Source organism: Callospermophilus lateralis, chromosome 7 (assembly GCF_048772815.1).
Source record: "Callospermophilus lateralis isolate mCalLat2 chromosome 7, mCalLat2.hap1, whole genome shotgun sequence".
NCBI classification, from domain to species: domain Eukaryota; kingdom Metazoa; phylum Chordata; class Mammalia; order Rodentia; family Sciuridae; genus Callospermophilus; species Callospermophilus lateralis.
In genome coordinates this window covers 109,602,067-109,623,805 of record NC_135311.1, presented here as the reverse complement: position 1 = coordinate 109,623,805, position 21,739 = coordinate 109,602,067, and the positions used below count along the sequence as shown (strand labels likewise).

Below are 21,739 nucleotides of genomic sequence, written 5' to 3'. Positions count from 1 at the left end.
TAATGCCTTGCTAAGTTGCCTAGGCTGGCTTTGAATTTGTGATCCTCCTGCATCAGCCTCCTGAGCTGTTGGGATTTCAGGTGTGCACCACTGCACCTGGCTTATTTTTGCTTTTAAGGTGCAAATTATTAAAAGGTAAGAACTATGTCATCGTTTTATCTAAAATAATGCATAGCCAGGAGAGCTCACAGTAGAGGCTAAATAAGAATTTATTGAATGAATGAATGAGTCAATAGAAAACTAATTAAATAGTTTGAATTTGGGTGATGTGAATAATAATGGTAGTATGAGAAATAGACAAGTAAAGGACATGGAACATTTTTTTAGGATGGGAGAAGGTGAGTTCAATTTTAATGTTTTTAGAGTACCTTTAGTACTACTGAGAATTTTCAAAATTATTTTAACAAATTGGCTTTTCCTTACCCTGCATTGCAGTGTTAGTATATTGCAAAAGTATAGGATACAAAACACACAAGGGAAGCTGCATAACATGTAGGGAATTAAAATTGGTCTGATATTACTGGAGCTTGAAAATGAAGACATAGTTGCTAACCTAAGACTCAAGGAACTTCTATTGTAGATAGACTTTAGTATAAAGGGTAATAATTGTGTTTTAGCTTGATTACTCTGATGGTCATGTGAAGAATACAGCCTAGGACATGATGACTGAGACATGGGCATTTGAGAATTCTTATTTTTCAATGCAGAAAGTTTTATCTGCCCTCCTTTCCCTCTTTTTTTTTTTTCCAAAGAGAGAAAGAGAGAGAATTTTTAAATATTTATTTATTTTTTAGTTTTCGGCGGACACAACATCTTTGTTTGTATGTGATGCTGAGAATCGAACCTGGGCCACACGCATGCTAGGCGAGCGTACCACCGCTTGAGCCACATCCCCAGCCCCCCTCCTTTCCCTCTTATCTAGGGTATGGATGTGGGCTAGCTCCTAAAAACCTGTTAACTTCAGAATATTTAGTTTCATCAAAAGTACTAGAGGAGAGGGGCTGAGGATGCAGCTCAGTGGTGGTGCACTTGGCTATTATATGCAAGGCCCAGGGTTTGAGCCTCAGTACTACACATATAAATGAAATGAAATGATAAAATACTGAGAGCAGAGAGCCTGAGATGGTGAAAGCAGAAACAGGTTTGCCAGTTTCCCCTGATGAGGTTAGGACACATGTGCTTACAGGGTTTTCCCATCTTTGTTCTTCTCGATACCCTTTATCCTAAAGATGAATTTACTGTCTTAGCTTTTTTCAACCCCATGTATTCATAGAGCTGAATATTGCAATCTGTGTGTCTCCTTTATTGCTGGTCTTAGCTGCTTTATGTATCTTTGGTAAATCTCCCACCTAGTTTTGTACTTTTTTGGTGAAATTCCAGTGGTACCTTGGTATTTATTAGTTTTTATCAGTAAGTATTGTTTTCATTATTAATCAACATTTGGGGTTCCAAAGGAGTTTGAAAGCTGGAGCTGTTGAATCAAAGCTTAGCCTTGGAGGAAGAGGAAAAAATTCTCAAGAATGGTGAGGCTGGGAGGGGAAGCAGAGGCTGGAAGTTATGAAAGTTGGGGCTTACACAGAATGTATTGTTCGTGAGATATAGTTGACCACCATTTTGTTTTATTGTACCTCATTGTTAATTTCCAAATACTCTTTCTTCTTTGAACCAGGTCCATGTATACAGTAGATGTACAGTAAATAATTGGTGGTGAAAAAAAATTGACATCAACCTGAGTTTCCTGCTTTCATCTTCACTCAGTATATTTTATCAACATTGTTCTAATTCTAAACTCTTAGTTTTGGGCTTGCCACTGTCTGACCTTCACATTGTCTCCTATCTCTAGCTCAGTCTCCTTTTAGGATTTCTTCTCCAAAAATTGCTCAAGCTTTTTGGAACTTTCAGCCATTGATTTTATTTTATTTATTTTATTTTAGAGCATTTGTTCTTATTAATTAATTAATGAAGTTTGCAGTTCTAGTGATTGACCCCAGGGCCTTGCATATGCTAGGTAAGCACTCTGCTACTGAACTATACCCCAGCCCTCCAGCTGTTGATTTAAAACAAATTTTTTAAAATTTTCTTTTTATTGTCACTCAGTTCATGCCTTTACTTTCTTCCATATCCAACATAATTTTTCATGGACTGTCCTAATTATTCCTACCCATCGGCTCCTTTGCCTCTTTTCTGTCAGTCAGACCTGCCTGACAAACCCCTATCCATGATTAAACCAACTGTTTTTTTTTTTTTTTTTAAATCCTATTCTCCACCTGAATGTGACTGGAAGGAAAAAATCATACTGACATCTAAATATGTGATCACTAACCTCAAGGTAACTGTCAGCCCTGACAGTCAATCTTAGGACATTTCCCTAGTCTATTAACTTTCCTACTCTTAAATGATAGTTTAAGGGCTGGGGTTGTAGCTCAGTGGTAGAGCTCTTGCCTCACATGCTTGAGGCATTGGGTTCGATCCTCAGCACCATATAAAAATAAATAAGTAAAGATAGTGTGCCCATCTACAACTAAAAAAATTAAAAAAAAATAGTTTTTCTTTTCCCCTGAATCTCCAATACTCATTCTGTCTTCCTTACTTTTAATTGATGTCTTTGCTTCCTGTTTCACTGAGGGGAAATAAAAAGACAACCAGAAGAGAGATTTCATAAGCTTACCTTATCAATTGGCTTATCTGTATATAAACCCACATTCTTTGTTCTCCCACCTATTGGTGTGGATCATCTGTTTCTGCTCCTATTTAAGGTCAATCCTTAAATAAGAGTTGCATGTAGTTAAGTGTTTTATTTTTGCATTAATAATACGTGCCTCAAAAAAGTACTAGAAAACTATACTAACTAAAACAGCATGGTATCTGAAAAAATGCTTAACATCACTAATCATCAGGGAAATGCAAATCATAATCTCAATGAGATATCACCTCACTTCAGTTACAATGGCTATTAACAAAAAGATAAAACAAGTGCTATTGAGGATGCAGAGAAAAGAGAACTCTTATATACTGTTGGTAGAAATGTAAAATAGTACAGTCATAGTAGAAAACAGTATAGAGGGCTCCTCAAAAAATTGAAAAATAGGCTAGCATTCTCACTGGTATGAAATAAGTATGTTGAAGAGACATCTGCACTACCTTGTTTATTGTAGCACTATTGACAATAGTTAAGATACGGAATAAACCTGTTAATAGATAAATGGATAAAGAAAATGTGGTATGTATACATATATACATATATATATACACATATACATACACATATATATGTACACACATACACACACACAATAGAATACTATTCAGCCATAAAACAAAGAAAGCCTGTCATTTGCAACAACATGAATAAAACTGGAGGGGCATCATTAAGTAAAATAAGCCAGACAAGACAAATACTGCATGGTGTCAATAATGTATAATCTAAAAATGTTGATGTTATAAAAGTAGCATAGTGGTTACCAGTGAAAGTGGAATGAAGAGGAGATGAGGAAAGGTTGGCAAATGGGAACACAGTTGCAGTTATGAAGAATAAATTCTGGTGTTCTGTTGTTCTGCAGGACAACTTGTTAACAATGTATTGCACATTTCAAAGAAGATTTTGAATGTTTCACCACATACAAAGTTTGAGTTGATGAACATGTTAATTACTTTGATTTGATCATAACACAGTGTATACATGTATTGAAACATCACATTGTATCCCATATATTTGCATCATTATTTTGTGTTTATTAAAATTTTAAAGAGCTGAGAGCAGAGGCACACACTTGTAATCCCAATGACTGGAGACTGAGACAAGAGAATTGCAAATTCAAGGCCAGCCTGGAAATTTAGTGAGACCCTGTTTTGAAATAAAAGGAAACAAAACAAAACTTTGACACACACACAGGCTGGGGATGTAGCTCAGGTGGTAAAGAAAAACAAAACAAAACAAAAAAAGGAGGGTTGGGGTGTAGCTGAGTGGTAAGAGTTCTTACCTAGCACAGTTCTATCCCCAGCACAGGAAAAGAAAAGAAAGTTCTGTTCTGGTAATCTTTTCATGTTCTGCATTAATTTTTCTTCTCCATTGAATAGTTCTTGTTGATTGGTGTCATATTTCCCGTCTTAAAATATCAAGTATCTTCATTAAGCTTAGGACTCCCTCATTCATTCATTTGATTCAACAAATTTCTTCATTTTTTGAGTACTATGAGGTTAGGCAGTGAGAAAGGCTAACAGTCCCTGTCCTCAGGAAATTTTGTATCATTTGACCTGGTGCATTTGACATGGTTGATCATTCCATTGTTTGGTTTTTGGGATCATGCTCTATTGATTTTCTTTCTATTTCACAGGAAGTGCTTTAGGGAATTCAATCTTTAATCTGCTTCTGTCTTTATTCTTTTCATGTGTTCTCATATTTCTTGGTTTATATTCTATCTGTGTGTTGATGATTCCTGCATCTGTTTTTGACCTTTTTCCTGAGTTCTAGACTGCTGTTTCTAGTTGCCTATGTAACATTTCCATTTGAGTAGTTCCGATCTCTTAATCTTAACATATATCAAAGCTGGACTTTTCTTTTTTTTTGGTACTCAGGGGCACTTGACCACTGAGCTACATCCCCACCCCTATTTTGTATTTTATTTAGAGACAGAGCCTCACTGAGTTGCTTAGGGCCTTGCCATTGCTGAGGCTGGCTTTGAACTCACGATCCTCCCAAGCCTCCCAAGCCGATGGGATTATAGGTGTGCAGCACCACACCCGGTCTCAAAACGGAACTCTTGATGTTCTCTTCCCAGTCTGCTGCTTCCTTACTTTTTCCCAGGTCAACAAATACTGCCACTCATTCACTCATTTACCAGACCAGAACTTGAAATTGTGTTTGATTTTTTTTTTTTTTTTCTTAACCTTACCTTCCACATTAGTTCTTCTGGCCTGTGAGGTTTTCAAATTCAAATTGCATGAAGCTTTTCCCCATCATCTCCACCACTACCCTAGTCCTATCCTGCATCCTCTTTCATCTGGATTACAGTAAAAGTCTCCTAAATGTCTTCCAGATACTATTTTTACTGCCCTCTTTACCCCTCTGTGATATTTTGCACATAGCAGGTCATCATGTAAAAGCTTAAATAATAGCTTGTCAGTTCCCTGCTCAAAACTCTACAGTAACTTTCCATCACAATTTAGATCAAAATCAAAAGTGTTGACTTTAATCCTACAAGATTCTTTGTGATCTGATCCTTGTCCTTCTCTAAACTCATTTCCTCCCATTCTTCCTTTTGTTCACTAGCTCTAGCTACACTGACCACCTTGGTGATTCCTGGGTATATTAAGCATGCTTTTGCCTGAGGACATGAAAAAAATTACTGTTATTTGAGGACTTTTGCACTTGTTAGTTTTCTTTATCTGAGGTATTCTTTTCGAGATGAATATATGGCTTTCTCATTTTATTCAGGTCCCTGTTCAGATATCATAACAAGGATTCCTTCCTTGACCAGCCTTTCTAAATTAGCTCTCTTGGTCACTCCCTCTCCTCTTTGTATTCATGTCTTTTATTCATGTTATTGTCACATATTTGTTTTTTATTATATTTCCCATTAGAATAGATGCTTGCTGAAGGCAAGAATTTGGGTCTGTTTTTTCTCACTTCTGTGTCTCTAGCGTCTCTAATTGTACCTTATATATAGAAAGTACCAAACAGTCTCTCACCCCCTTAACTGGGGATTGAACCCAGGGCTTTGCACATGCTTGGCAAGTGCTGTACCACTGCGATACATCTCCACCCTTCAATATGTACTTCTTGCCTGAATACATAGTGAATGAGATTGAGTCAAATTCTGAGTTCAGATTCCACCTCTGTGATAAGTTACTTAAGTTCTCTAAGCCTTAATTATCCCGTATGTAAAAGAGAGATAATAATATTACCTATTTCATAGCGTTATTGTAAGGATTTAATAAGTTAATCTCTTTGAAACATGACAGCCTGATATCAAGAAGCACTCAATACTATTTAATTATCATAATTTTAAGATACATGCACAGAATTTAGTAATATAGAATTCATACTTTTTGCTATTCTTAACTGGTTTTAGAAAGAAATACAATAGAAAAAGATGTCTTGACCTTGACCTTTGGTATTATTGACCTATTATTATTTTGTTCAGCTTGAAAGGGAGGCTTTAATTTGTGTAATTTTCCCTTCAGAGAATTTTCCAGATTTCTTTACTAAGTAACAGGGTTAAAAGAAGAGCATAGTGCTGGGACTGTAGCTCAGTGGTAGAGCACTTGCCTAGCATGCGTGAGGCACTGGGTTCGATCCTCAGCACCACATTTAAAAATAAATAAATAAAATAAAGGCATTCTGTCTATTTGCCACCACAAAAATATATATATATATATATTTTTTAAAAAGGAGAGCATAGTCTTCTTAGGTTTTAGAATATAATTAAGAACAAATCAGGGGCTGGGGATGTGGCTCAAGCGGTAGCGTGCTCGCCTGGCATGCGTGCGTCCCGGGTTCGATCCTCAGCACCACATACAAACAAAGATGTTGTGTCCGCTGAAAACAAAAAATAAATATTAAAAAAAATTTCTCTCTCTCTCTCACACTCTGTCTTTAAAAAAAAAAAAAGAACAAATCAGCCCAGGTTACCTACATTTTAAATTTTTGTGGTAGCATTTCAGCCATACCAGCTTTAATACAGCAGTGCTCTTTAAGGGACAAGCTGAGTAGCAGAAACACACATTCTTAACCCTTAATATGTTGGCAATATAATGTTGTCAAGCCTTCTGTAAGGTATTGGAAATGTTTTAAAAATTGGTTTAGAAATAGTTGGTAATAATTTTAAAAAAGCCCTTAAGTAATTTCAAAGGAATGTTACCAAGATAGTTTTGTTTGGGTAACACAGGAACATTTAAGTCCTACTTTTGATCAGTAAAAGAAAAAGGACACTGTTATTAGCACAGGCTTTGTTCTTTATTAAAATAGGTTTACAGGTGCTATAATGATATATTCAAAAGAACCTAAACTGGTAGGACCTAGACTTCCTTTTTCTACAGAGGACTTATAAGGTCACCTGAGGAAAGAGGAGGATAGGCCAGACTGAAAATGGCTTAATCATTTCTACTCATATTTCTTTCCCAGAACTAAGTTACAGGGCCATGCATAATTGCTAGAGGGCTGGAAAATGTCATATAGCTTATGCCCAGGAGGACAGAAAATCATGTTTGGTTAACATCTAGCTATTCCCTGCTATAGCCCTGAGACCCAAAGCTAGAATGATATAGATATCCTTTATTTTGGTTATAAATGGCCTAAAATTATAATATCCTTTTATTCCTTCTAGGCCCATAGTTTTGGGTCACAACCATTTAGTGTGTGAGGAAAAGCCTTTTCCCAAGCATGGTAGAAGATCTGAAAAGCTTGTTTCCCTCTGCCTGTGGTGGAAACTGATCTCTTGGAACCCGAACTGTCCCTTCAGGCCTTGATGTGGTGAGAGCTGTCTTTAGATTCTCTCACTTTGTTAACCCAGCCATGTGGAAGAGGAAAAATGTCAAAAGTGATTCAAAAAGAAGCCAGAGAAGCCAGGTGACTGGGTCCCACCTGTTTTTACATTAATAAGCTCCTAAAAGGAAGAATGACCTAGAGAGCCTACCTTTATAAAAGTGCTTAGACTTTTAATTTTTTAAAGTTATGGTAAAATACATTTGGCCTGGAATTTACCATTGTTGACATTTAGTACATTCAGAGGTTGTGCATCCTTTACCACTATCCAGTTCCAGAACATGTTCATCACTCCAGAAAGAAATCTCCAGATTTATGGATTCTGTATATTTCCTATAAATGACCTATCATATGTGGACTTTCATGTCTGGCTTCTTTCACTTAATCATGTTTTGGGGATTAGTCTACATTGTAGCATTGTATTAGTACTTTATTCCTGTTTGTGGCTAATTAGTATTACATTTGATGTATGATATATTTGGTTTATTCATCAGTTGATGCACATTATGTTTTTTCTGTTGTGGTTATTATGGGGTTGTTCTGCTATGAACATATGTGCATTAGTTTCTGTTTGACTATCTTTTTTATTTTTAGACAGGATCTGATAAATTGTTTAGGGCCTCACTAAATTGCTGAAACTGGCCTTGAACTTGCAATCCTCTTGCCTAAGTTTCCTGAGTTGCTAGGGTTATAGGTATGTACCATTGCACCTGGTTTGGTAATTTTTTTATTTAAAAAAATTTTTTTTTGGTACTGGGTATTGAACCCAGGGGTGCTTTACTGCTGAGCTACATCCCCAGTTCTTAATTAATTAACTAATTAATTAATTTCAAGATAGAGTCTTGCTAAGTTGCTGAGATTCTCACTGAGTTTCCCAGGCTGGCCTCGAATTTGGGATCCTCTTACCTCAACCTCCTGAATTGCTAGGATTATAGTTGTGTCCCACTGTGCCCAGCCTTTATTTAACTTTTTAAAGGATTTCCAAACTATTTTTCACAGTGGTTACACCATTTTGGTATTCCCATCAGCAATATATGAGGGTTCTAATTTCTATGTCCTTGCTTCACTTGTCATTTTCTTTCTTTTTTTTTTTTTTTTTTAAGAGAGAATATTTTTAATATTTATTTTTAGTTTTCGGCGGACACAACATCTTTGTTTGTATGTGGTTCTGAGGATCGGACCCAGGCCGCACACATGCCAGGTGAGCTTGCTACCGCTTGAGCCACATCCCCAGCCCTTACTTGTCATTTTCTATTTTTTAAAAATTATAGCTGTACTAGTGGATGTGAAGTGGTATTTCATTATCTTTTGATTATCATTTCCTTACTAGGTAATAATATTGAATATATTTTTATTTACTTATTGACCATTTGTATAGAAATGTTTATTCAAATCTTTGCCTATTTTTAAACTAGGTTTTTTTTTTTTTTTTTTTTTGGTGGTGGTTGTTATTGAGTTAAGAGTTCTATATACATTTTGGATAATAGATTTACCAGGTAAATTATTTTCAATTATTTTCTTCATTTTTTATTCACCAATTTATTTTATTTTATATTTTCTCTCCTACTCACTCTCATCAATTTATTTTAGAGAACTAAGTTGGGATTTATGAACTTGGAATGAAGATTAAATTTATGTTTCTATACTTTCGGTGACTTTATGATTTTGTGCTAAATCTCTTAGTTTTTTCGGCTAAATTTTCTCTTTTACACATTGAAGCAAATGTTCCCTTTTATTACTCTAATGATGTTCTATTTCCTTTTCTTTCTTTCTTTTTTTTTTTTTTTTTTGTTACCAGGGCTTGAACCCAGGGCATTTAACCACTGAGCACATCTTCAGCCCTTTTTTATTTTTTGCTTTAAGACAGGTCTTGCTAAGTTGTTTAGGGCCTCACTAAGTTTTTGAGGCTGGCTTTGAACTTGTGATCCCACTGGCTTTGGTGTTATATTTTCTAAGTGAAGTCTTTGAGTATCATGAAAAAAAGTACTTGATCATGTGTGCCTAAATACCTGTCTTATGTCTATATTCTCTCTCTATTTTTTTTTGTGCTAGGGATTGAACCCAGGACCTCTGCTGCTAAGTTGTATTCTAAAACCATGTTTATAGAATTTTATTTTGCCCTGTGAAAAATTAAATTCTTACTTGGTAATTGTTTCTGGCATTTTTAATTCTCATCTTGTTAAAAATTATTTAATTATGAAACAGATTTACAGAAAAGTGCTTTAGACACTATATGCTAAAGCACTGCCTATGGTAACAGATCATTTACAGTTTTGCTTTAGAGATTTTTTTTTAAAATCATTTTTTAGTTATAGGTGGACACAATATCTTTATTTTATTTGTATATGGTGCTGGGGATCGAACCCAGTGCCTCATGCATAGGTAGGCGAGCACTCTACCTCTGAGCCACAGCCCCAACCCTAGAGACTCTTTTAAAAGAAGTAATATCCTAGAGGTACTATTAGTATCCTTTCTCAAGAGGAAACAAGTGCTCTAAAGATGATTTGCATTAAATGTTTTATTTGGGGGGGGGGAGAGACCTTTTTTACTACAGATATTTGTCCATAAGCAAGATGCAGTAGTATTTGTTTTTAAATTATATGTCATACTGTATGAATTCTTTTATTTTATCTTTTTTTCTCTTGACATTGTTTTTGAGAATTATGTGTGTCATAGATGTGCAAACATTTTCTGTAAAGGATCAAATAATAAATATTTTAGACTTTGTCATACTGTATTTTTCATTGATAACTCTATTATAGTGTGATAATATCCAAAGGCAGTATGTAAAAAATGAATTTGAATTGGCTGTGTTCCAGTAAGTTTATGCATAGAACTAAAATTGAAATTTCATATAGTTTTCATATTCTTTATATCAATAATAATATTTCATGAAATTTGTTTTCAACCACTTAAAAACAAACTATTTTTACCTTCCTGGCTGGATATAACTTATCACCAGTGGAATTTGACTTGTCAGTTGTAGTTTGACAACCTCAATCAATGTTAATACATTTAGATCAATTTCATTAATCATTAACTGTTATGGAGCATTATTTTGAATAAATGACAATTTATCTGTTTTTATAGTAATGGCTCTTAGGTTATTTCCATCTTTTCTACTATAGTGCTGCAGTAAATATTTTCTTATGTATATCTCCTTGTGTACATGTGCAAGAGTTTCTCTTGCTAGGTGTATTGTCAGATACTTTCTGAAATGATTTGTGTCAGTTTGTATTTTGATCAGCAATATTTCCCTATGTTCTTGTCAACTCTTGTTATCAGGTCAAGAAGAAGAACTTTGTCAGTCTTCAGAAACTCCTCTCTGTGCCTCATCCCATCACAGCTCCTTCTTCCCTTTAAAAGTAATTATTACCTTGACTTAAAAAGTGATCACTATCTTGCACTTCTTTATATTTTGGAATATAGTTAGAATATCCATGCATTATTCATCTGCTTTATTTTTTATTATTAAACTTTTGCTAATATTTCAATAGCATATTGGTGTTTTAAATAAATTTCCCTTTTTGCTAGTAAGATTCAGAATCCTTTCATTTAAGCTGGGCATGGTGGCTCATGCCTCTAATCCCAGTGGTTCAGGAGGCTGAGGCAGGATCATTGTGTTCAAAAGCCAACTTTAGCAACTTAGTGAGGCCCTAAGCCACACAGTGAGACCCTTTTTCTAAATAAAGTACAAAAAAATGGGCTGGGGATATGGCTCAGTGGTTGAATGCTCCTGGGTTCAGTCCCTAGTACCAAAACAAATAGAATTCTTTCATTTATTTGTTATTTGTTTATTTGGATTTTTTGTCTTCTGTGACTTGTTCATGTGCTTCAAGGTTTTCTTTTTCCATCTGTTTTTTTTTAAATTTTTTTAATTTATTGATATGTGGGTGCTGAGGATCGAACCCAGTGCCTCACACGTGCCAGGCAAGCACTCTGCCACTGAGCCATCACCCCAGCCCTCCATCTGTTTTTAATTGATCATTGGGAGTTCTTTATTAGTGTCATTTAAATATAAAGAAAAAGCAGAATTTGAAATTAGAATTGAAACTAGTAGTAGCTTAGTAGGTTTGGATTTGAAATGAGGAAAAGAATGTTTATTTTGTAGTGCTGGTTAAATCAAGATTGAAAATGTCTTGTTTGAGCACAGGCCTGTAATCCAGTGGCTGGGGAGGCTGAGGCAGGAAGATGACGAGTTTAAAACCAGTCTGGGCAATTTAGCAAGGCCCTAAACAATTTAGTGAGATCCTATCTTAAAATAAAAATGAAAAGGGATGGGGATGAAGCTCAGTGATTGAGTGTCCCTGGGTTCAATCCCCCCCCCCCCAAAAAAAAGCCTTGTTTCTATTGGATCTTTACCAAACATTTTTGTTTTTTATTGTGCCTGTTCTTTGTTTCTGCTGTAAATTTATTTTTTTAAATTATTTTTTAAAATATTTGTTTTTCAGTTTTAGGTGGACACAGTATCTTTATTTCATTTTTATATGGTGCTGAGAATCGAACCCAGTGCCTCATGCACATCAGGCCAGCGCTCTACCACTTGAGCCATATCCCAGCCCCTCCACTGTAAATTTATGTCAGAATATCTCTTACTTTTTTAGCAGAACATATATTTTTATGATTCTTCTTTTCCTTTTTTAAAGCTTTTTATTGTAAAAATATAAGAAGTACAGAAAAGTACCAAAAACAGATACATGACTTAGTGGATCATAAGATATACCTTTAGAATCCCTAACCAGGTCAAGAAGAACTTTGTCAGTCATTCAGAAACTCCTCTCTCTGTGCCTCATCACATCACAGCTCCTTCTTCCCTTTAAAAGTAATTATTACCTTGACTTAAAAAGTGATCACTATCTTGTACTTCTTTATATTTTGGAATATAGTTAGAGTATCCATGCATTATTCATTTGCTTTATTATCCATTAAATATGCAGCAGTTTCCATTGGCAATACTGTTACCTCCAATAATGTTTACTGAAAACTGCTGATTTGTTAATATGCTGTTGACATTCTTTCTCCACCCACATTTTGTGGTTGACCTATATCTATATTGTCAGATTATACAGCCATTATATATTATATGTTCTCCTTTTTAATGTACATTTATTCTTGTTTTAAATTTTTTTTTTGTAGTTGTAAGTGGACAGAATGCCTTTATTTTATTTGTTTATTTTTTATGTGATGCTGAGAATCAAATCTAGTGCCTCACACATGCTAGGCTAGCACTTTGCGACTGAGCTACAGCCCCAACCCCATTTATTTTTAATTCTACAAATAATTATATAATTCTAATTAGTATATTGATGTGTCTGTAGTGACGTTTTTTTCTACTTTAGGCACTCCTTCCCCCCAGAAACTGGAACTATATGCGTGTGCCTTGACACTTGCCTTATTTTGTTCCTTTGAATGAGACATACTTTAATGTTCTGTGTGCCTTGTGATTTTTGTTGAAAATTGGACATTTGAATATTGGTAACTTTGGAAATCAGCTTCTCCCCTTTTACTTTCTGGTTTCTGCTGATTGTTGAAGGCTGTAGTAATCTATGTAATGCATTTTCCCAATCTTTTTCATATTTGGTCATTAAAATTTTTTTTTTTTTTGTCATGTTTAGATTTTCTTGATCACCAGGAGCTGGCCAAACTCACATGTGCACGTGCATGTGCACATGCGTGCGCGTACACACACAGAGACACACACACAACTTCTGCCAGTCTTATAGATTTGCTTTTTGCTGGGATTTTACTTCAATACTTAGCCAGATTTGCATACTTGATCCTGAAGAGCAGTCTGAAAGATTAAGGTCTTTTTAGGTCTTTCCTGAATGTATAGTTTGCTGGAATATGCAATGACTTTCTAAATTACATAGAATATTCAGGTATTTTTGATTGCTCTATTTTTCCAAAGAAGTTCTTTTCTGTTCTTGCAGACATTAAGTGGTCTGTTTTATGTCTCAGTTATAATCTTTTGCTCCAGATGGCTTTGGGGGTTTGGATTACCTTTCAGTGTTTTCACTTTGATCAGGTTCTCAGGTATAATGAGAAGACCACCTTGCTCTTTAGATAATTTCATATATTCATTTGCTATACTTTGTTGAATTGTCTACTCAATCTTTTGTGGCATGTTTTTATTGGCTTGTTTCTTTTTTTATTATTGGCTTGTGAGAGATCTATATATACTGACTGACTGTCATTTACCAGACATGTTTTGCAAACATTTTGTCCTTGTTTTTTATTTGTTTTCTTTTTTAAGCCTTTTTTGAAGAGCAGAAGTTTTAAAATTTGCAGATGTTTAATTTATATAGTCATTATTTTTAAAATTGTGTGTTATGTCCTAAGAATTTTACCTACCTCAAAGTTAAATTTCTTTTAAATATATATATGTATATGTTGTGGATGGACACAATACCTTTATTTTATTTATTTTTTTATGTGGCATTGAGGATCAAACCCAGTGCCTCACACTTGCTAGGCAAGCACTCTACCACTGAGCTATAACCCCAGCCCAGAGTTAAATATTTTTTAAAAATTTTCTTTCAAAAGTTTTATACTTTTAAGTTTTCTTTGTAATCCATTTAGAGTAATTTTTGCATGTTGTGCTGAAGTATAGGTCAAGGTTCATTTATTTTGCATGTGGATATCATGCAGAAGCTTTTTGATATGGATTAAGAGAATGGACTTTGATAAATGTGGTGGAGTTTGACTCTTGGCAGGGTAGGTTTTGCCACAGGTGTAGAGTTCTCTTTACCAATTGGATTGCTAGTCATATGGGAAAAGTCAGCTTCCAATGAGAGTTAACCCATTTTTTTCAACCTGACAAGTTTTTAATGTGTATACTCCTATTATCAGCTGTGAATCTTTTGCCTACTTGGAATCCTATCCTTGATAGCATAATGTAAGTATACTGCTAGGCTTGTGGGTAAAATTATTCTGAGATTTGGAGGAGGGAGATGGTTCTGAGCCAATGGGTGGGAAAGTCTGTGAGGACTGTGTACAGCAATAGGAAAAATATCCACAATTCAGTAGTATTGAGTTAAAAGAGAAAGAAGTATACTCTAATAGTTGGAAGGAACATGGAGAGATTATGTAGTCTAGGAATTTAATTTTTTTAAAGTATGAAATTTACATGGTATATAATAGATACATTATTACTACAATAGAGAAATACAGGCTATATATAATTCCTGGCTTGCTAGCTGTAATTCCACCTTTAAAAAAAATCTCACTGCAGAAAGAATGTTACCAAATGGCATGTGGCACATGCCTATAATCCTAGCAATTTGGGAGGTCAAGGCAGGAGGATTGCTGGTTCAAAGCCAGCCTTGGCAACTTAGAGAGGCCCTGAACAACTTAGTGAGACTTGTCTCAAAAAATAAAAAGGGCTGGGGATGTAGCTCAGCCATTAAGTGCCTCTGGGTTCAATCCCTAGTTAACTCTCCCTGCAAATAAAAAGAATGTTATCATACAAGTGAATTGACTTTTGTAGGATTTACTCCAAATCTGCCGGATTAATATATTTGGGCTACTATCACAAAATTCCATAAACTGGGTAGCTTATAAACAATATAAATTTATTACTTATAATTTTAGAGGCTGATAAATCCAAGATCAAGGTGCTGACAAATTTGGTCTCTGGTGAGGACAACTTTCTCTTTAGCAGATAGTACCTTCTTTCCTGGGCCTCATTTGTAAGGACTCTAATCTCATTCATGAAGCTGTGATCACATGACCTAATCACTTCCCAGAGTCTCCGTAGGGGTTAGGATTTCAATGAATGAATTTTAAGGAGATGTAAGCATTTAGATCATAGCACTTACATTCATTTAATTTGGAAAGTAAACCAGTTGCAAACTTGAATACTTGATTATCAATTTCAAATAATTTGTGGCTGATTTCTCACAGTTGATCAACTTCTGTATGGTGGCATCATATAGCAAGCTGTTGATTTAGTCTTATTGCTCTCAAACTTTGGTGTGCTTCAGAATCACCTGGATGGCTTGTTGAAACAGATTTCTGGACTCTCCACTGGAATTTAAAAAAAAATATTTATTTATTTTTTAGTTGTAGTTGAACATAATACCTTTATTTTATTTATTTTTATGGGGTGTTTAGGATCAAACCCAGGGCCCTGCATGCACTAGGTGAGTGCTTTACTGCTGAACCACAACCCCAGCCCCTCCACTGAAATTTTTGATTTAGTAGATCTAGGATGAGGATTGAGAACAAGTTCAAGCTGGTTTTGGGACCACACTTTTAGAATCACTGTTTTAGGCAAGAAGAGAATTATTCATGTTTCCTTTGGTTTTCTTTCTTTTGTACTAAACATTTATAGTTCCCCTAATGGTTGTTAGAAAACTGCCGTAATTTATAGGTTTGCTAATATTTACTATTGCCATAGCAGTGTTTTATTTGTAAACTTGTTTTTCCTTCTGTATTCTCTTGCTGCTAAGCATACCACCCCAGCCAGAAAACTGAAAGTCACTCTTGTTGCCTTTTTCTCCTTAACTCTCTATTTTAAGAATCATTTGGGGGCTGGGGCTACAGCTCAGTGGTAAAGCGCTTGCCTTGCATGTATGAGGCACTGGGTTCAATCCTCAGCACCACATAAAAATAAATAAAGATATTGTGTGTCAATCTACAACTTAAAAAATATTAAAAAAAGATTCATTTGACTACAGAAATGATAGAAAACAGTATAATCTAATTTAAGCAGAAAAGAAGAGCTTCTTATAAGTGTACAATAGTATCCCATTGAACAACAAACCTGTAGGTTCGCTGGACCTCATAAGGGATTAGAAATGTAGAAAACTTTAAGAAATAAGGGTGGAAGTTAGTAAGGAAGTTCTTCTCATGCTTCTTTTCTTTCTCTAGAGCTACATGTGGTTTGGTCTTACTTGCTTTGTTTTCTAGTCCTGTCCTTTGATTACTTCGAAGTAAATTCAGTAATGCTCTGCTATTTTAAAAAGTTCAGTCTAGGGCTGGGATCATGGCTCAGTGGTAGAGCACTTGTCTAGTATGTGTGAGGCACAGGGCTCGATTCTCAGCACCACATAAAAATAAATAAAGATCCATTGACAATTAACAAAATACTTATTTTAAAAAGTTCAGTCTAGGGGGCTGGAGTTATAGCTCAGTGGTAGAGTTGCTTGCCTAGCATGTGTGAGGCACTGAGTTCGATCCTCAGCACCACATAAAAATAAATAAATAAATATAAGGAATTGTGTTCATCTATAACTAAAAATAACAACAAAAAAAATTTAAAAAGCTTCAGTCTGGGGCTGGGGCTGTAGCTCAGTGGTAAAGCGCTTGCCTTGCATATGTGAGGCACTGGGTTTGATCCTTAGCACCACATAAAAATAAATAAAGATACTGTCTGTTTATCTACAACTAAATACATATTAAAAAAAAAAGCTCCATTCTAGTTGAGTATAAGAAGCAAGATGCAAAAGAGTTCATTTTGAGTGATTACATTCATGTCAAGTTTTTGGACTTTGTATAATTATTTATGCTGTTAAAAGTCTGAGATCCTGGGCTGGGGATGTGGCTCAAGTGGTAACGCGCTCGCCTGGCATGCGCAGGGCACTGGTCGATCCTCAGCACCACATAAAAGTAAAATAAAGATGTTGTGTCCACTGAAAACTAAGAAAAAAAAAAAGTCTGAGATCCCCTGGGGTGTGGGGGGGATCAGGGATAGTGATTAGAAGAAAACACAAGGGGGCTTTTGGGGATGCTGATTATATCTTTCTTTTAATTTTTGAAAAAATATATAAATATATACATATGTATTTAGTTATTGATGGACCTTTATTTATTTACTTACATATGGTACTGAGAATTGAACCCAGTGCCTCACACATGCCAGACAAGTGCTCAACCATTGAGCCATAATCCTAGCCTTTTCTTTTAATCTTGATGCTGGTTACATGGGTATGTTCATTTTGTGAAAATTCACTGAGTTATATGCTTAGGTATGTGTATATCTGTGCAATGAGTAATATACTTTCAGCAAAAGTTCAAAAGACAGCCTAGCTTTAAAGTTAAATTTCTTATCTAATTTAAATTTTCTTCCCTTTGCCAGGTTTTGACAGAAGAGATTAGGAATAAGAAAGGTCATGATCCATTCTTTCATTTTTTTCTTCCCTCTGTTTTCTGCCTTCTTTTCTTTGGTATGTCCCAATAGGGACTAGAGAGATTGAAAAGGATATATTTTTCTCTTAATTGGTGCCGACTGAGTCTTCTCTTGGTTGTTCTTTCTTCTTTGGTGAAGACTGATTGGATGCCTGCCACACTGTATAGATGATGCTGGTTCTTTCTTGTAGCTCAGTTGTAAGTTCTTCTGGGATGAAACTTTTCACTCTCCACATTGCTTTCATACAGAATGTCCACTCTAGTTTGGCATCTTCCAAGACCTCTTTACTTCCCTCTACCAGGCAGTGAGAGAGCAGCTCTGTTGTGGGTTACCAGTGTTGTTGCCCAAACCCAGCTTCCTTCCATGGTTTCTCATTGATTCATAACCTTGACACACCAGGTGGTAGAAGTATATGTTGCTCTCTTGCTATATTTTGCCTCATTAACTACTGTTTCCAATTTACCTTTATCACTGCTTACTTCCACTATAGTTGCCTAGACACGTGGGAGACTTTGATGATTTAGTGTCTCAACTTTACCTTTATCCTTTTATCCATGTTTTGTGCTTGAACATTGGTAAATTATGTTCTGGATGGTCACCACCAACCAATATTCGAATTTTCTCATGTTTATGAACTCGTGAATCAACATATGACTTTAGAGATTTTCTTCTCTTTCATCTTGTCTTAGAGAAGTGGACATTTTCCCATTTTTTTTCTTTTGTGGCTTTTAGTATTCCATGGTGCTGGTTACTTGAGTCCTCCTTTCTCCCTTTCTGTCCTTCCCTTCTTTCTTTTTCTTCCTTTGGATTGAACTCAGTGGCCTCTTGGTTGTTAGGTAGGTGCTATACCCCAGTCCTGAATCTTCTTTTTCAAATGCTGGATGACATAGGTATCAGTTGTTTCTTAGACTTCTTATTTTGTCCCTATAATATCTAGTAATGCACTCACTACTTATCTGTTTGTTATAGCTTCTGTAACAGTCCATCTTATGTTCCTATAACAAAATACCCAAGCTTGGGAACTTTATTAAAAAAAGAGGTTTATTTAACTTACTGTTTTGGAGATCTAGGTTCATCTGCTTATTCTGTTGAGGGCTTTTTGCCTACATTAAAGCATAATGGAGGGCTTCATGGTGGGAGTACATGTGAGAGGGAGATCACATAGTGAAATAGGAAGCCAGAGAGTTTTAGGGGCCAGGCTTGCTCTTTTTATAGCAACTCACTCTTGAGGGAACTAACCAGGTTCCTTGTAGAACTACATTAGTCCTTCTTAATGGCAGGAGTACTCCCAAGGACCTAATTACTGCCCACTAGCCTCCCAACTCTTAAAGGTTCCACTGCTTCTCAGCATAGCCACATTGAAGATCAAGCTTCCATCATGTGAACCTTTGGGGAGCAAACCATATCCAAACCACAGTAGCTACCTTCCTGGAGATGTGCCTCATTTGTCTATTTTTTCTACTAGTTAATACTGTTAATAAGGTAAGATTTCCCTTTAAAACATCCATATCTTGATGGTGTTGTATATTGTTTACTGAGTGAGGAGGAAAAGGCATTGGGGTGCAGTGGATGAACAAGACTAAAATGAGGCAAAAAGGAAACTCTATCAGTGTTCATATTGTCTCTATCTTCTCCATAGTATTTTTATACTTTTTTGTTTGAAAAAATATTGGCTTTTATTATAGGCATCTGAATAAAGCTCTAAGTTTTCATTTAGGACTAATTGAATGTTAGTGGTATTTCTAACTTTGCATAATAGGTAAAGGAAGGCCTGCTATTTGATGATTTATTTAAAAACTGAACCCATTGGACTGGGGTTGTGGCTCAGTGGTAGAGCACTTGCCTAGCATGTGCGAGGCGCTGGGTTTGATCCTCAGCACCACAAATAAAAATAAATAAAGTAAAGGTATGTGTCCAACTACTTCTAAAAAATAAATATTAAGAAAAAAAACACAGGGGCTGGGATGTGGCTCAAGTGGTAGCGTGCTTGCCTGGCATGCATGAGGCACTGGGTTTGACCCTTAGCACCACATAAAAATAAAATAAAGATTGGGCTGGGGATGTGGCTCAAGCGGTAGGGTGCTTGCCTGGCATGTGTGCGGCCCGGGTTCGATCCTCAGCACCACATACAAATAAAGATGTTGTGTCCGCCGAAACTAAAAAATAAAATATTAAAAAGAAAAATTCTCTCATTAATAAAAAAAGATATTATATCCACCTAAAACTAACTAACTAACTAACTAACTAAATAAATAAATAAACAAACAGACCACACACAAAAAACTAAACCCAGATGTTGTGGCCTGTGCCTGTAGTCCCAGCTACTTGGGAGGCTGAGGCTGGAGGATTGCTTGAGTCCAGGCCATCTTAGGCAACATAGTAAGATCCTGTCAAAAACAACAACAACAAACACCAAAAAACTTTTCTTTACTGGATATGGGAAGAGTGTGATTAAAAGAAGAAAAGTAAGTAGATAAATATAATTAGAAGTTTTATGTCATTTTGTGAGCCTTCTCTGTTTTTCCTTTGTCATTTCATAATCAGTATCCCTTGTCCCAGTGGCTTGGGAGGCTGAGACAGGAAGACTGTAAGGTCAAGGCCGGCCCTAACCAAGCAACTTAGTGAGACCCTATCTTTTTTTTTTTTTTTTTTTTTTAGAGAGAGAGAGAGAGAGAGAGAGAGAGAATATTTTTTTTTCAAATATTTATTTTTCAGTTTTTGGTGGACACAACATCTTTATTTTTATGTGGTGCTGAGGATCGAACCCAGTGCCCCGCGCATGCCAGGCGAGCGCATTACAGCTTGAGCCACATCCCCAGCCCTCCTATTATTTTTTTTTTAATATATATCTTTTAGTTGTAGATGGACACATCTTCCTTCCTTCCTTCCTTCCTTCCTTCCTTCCTTCCTTCCTTCCTTCCTTCCTTCCTTCCTTCCTTCCCTCCCTCTCTCCCTCCCTCCCTCCCTCCCTTGAACCCAGTGCCTTACACATGCAAGGCAGGTGCTCTACCACTGAACTATAGCCCCAGCCCCTGAGACCCTATCTTAAAAAAAAAAAAAATAAATAAGGGCTGGGGATGTGACTCAGTGGTTAAGTGCCTCTAGGTTCAATCCCTGGTTAATAATAAAAAAAAAAAAAAAAAAAAGAAAGAAAAAGAAAAAGAAAAAGAAAAAATTCCATGTCCTTGCATAGCATACCAGGCTTTTATTAAGGGAACTATGTTTGCAGCTTTAGCTATTGAGTGGGAAATATAAAATACTGACACTTTTTAACTAATGAATGTTGTAGAGATGTTCAGTGTAAAGTTCTTATACTTCAGAAAAGTGACTAAAAAACTATAATGTTTTACTCTTTTTTTTTTTCCTTTGAAGGATGTGGTAACTGGACTTAGTCCCCTGCTCTTCAGGAAGCTCAGTAATCCTGACATCTTTTCATCTACTGGAAAAGCTAAACTCCAGCGACAACTTAGTCAGGATGACTGTAAGTTGCGGAGAGGAAGTCTGACCAGTTCTCTGTCAGGTGAATATCTGATTTTGTCTGAATGTGGGAGACTGAGTGGGAGAGATCATGTTTTACATGCATAAGGCCCTGGGTTTAAACCCCACAACAACAACCAGAAAATGAAAGCAAACAAAAACCAACAATAACAACAAAACAAACAAAAGAAATGTGGGACTTTGTTGTTAATATTTAAAGTTGTATCAACTGAGCATTTTGACAGCCTCTTCTTTGCTAGTCTTGTATGGAACACTCGTAGGTAAGACTGTTTCTCTCCTTATATCTTCATGGACTCTAAATGCTAAACACCTGAACTGATAGGTATTTCTTGGTTCACCAGTGCTTCTGGCTACATTCCCCCTCAATCTGATTTCTTTCTTCTCTTATGTAGATTTCACATCTCTTTTCTCCTTTTGATTTTCTTTTTCTCTCCATTCACCAAACCTAAGTCCATATGCTTCCCCATATTCTTCAATGAAAAGGCAATTAAAAAATTCAAGGGAAAAAATATACAAAGAAATTTTGGTCTAAATAAAAGGCAATTAAAGTGTAGCATAATTTTAGTATTAACAGAATATGAAAAAAGGAGAGTCTATACTTTGACTGTAGCTAAAAATGTTAGTTAAGT

The 21,739-nt window shown here is 35.8% G+C and overlaps 1 protein-coding gene across 6 annotated transcripts in view; it reads left to right on the top strand.

Moving 5' to 3' along the window:
• The window catches only part of Mast2 (microtubule associated serine/threonine kinase 2), a 183,379-nt gene that overhangs the window by 3,997 nt on the left and 157,643 nt on the right, over positions 1 to 21,739 (top strand). For all 6 annotated transcript variants that reach the window (XM_076860506.2, XM_076860505.2, XM_076860504.2 and 3 more), the window contains exon 2: positions 20,985 to 21,132. In XM_076860506.2, coding sequence (XP_076716621.1) covers positions 20,985 to 21,132 — 148 coding nt within the window. The remainder of the gene's footprint in view (positions 1 to 20,984; positions 21,133 to 21,739) is intronic.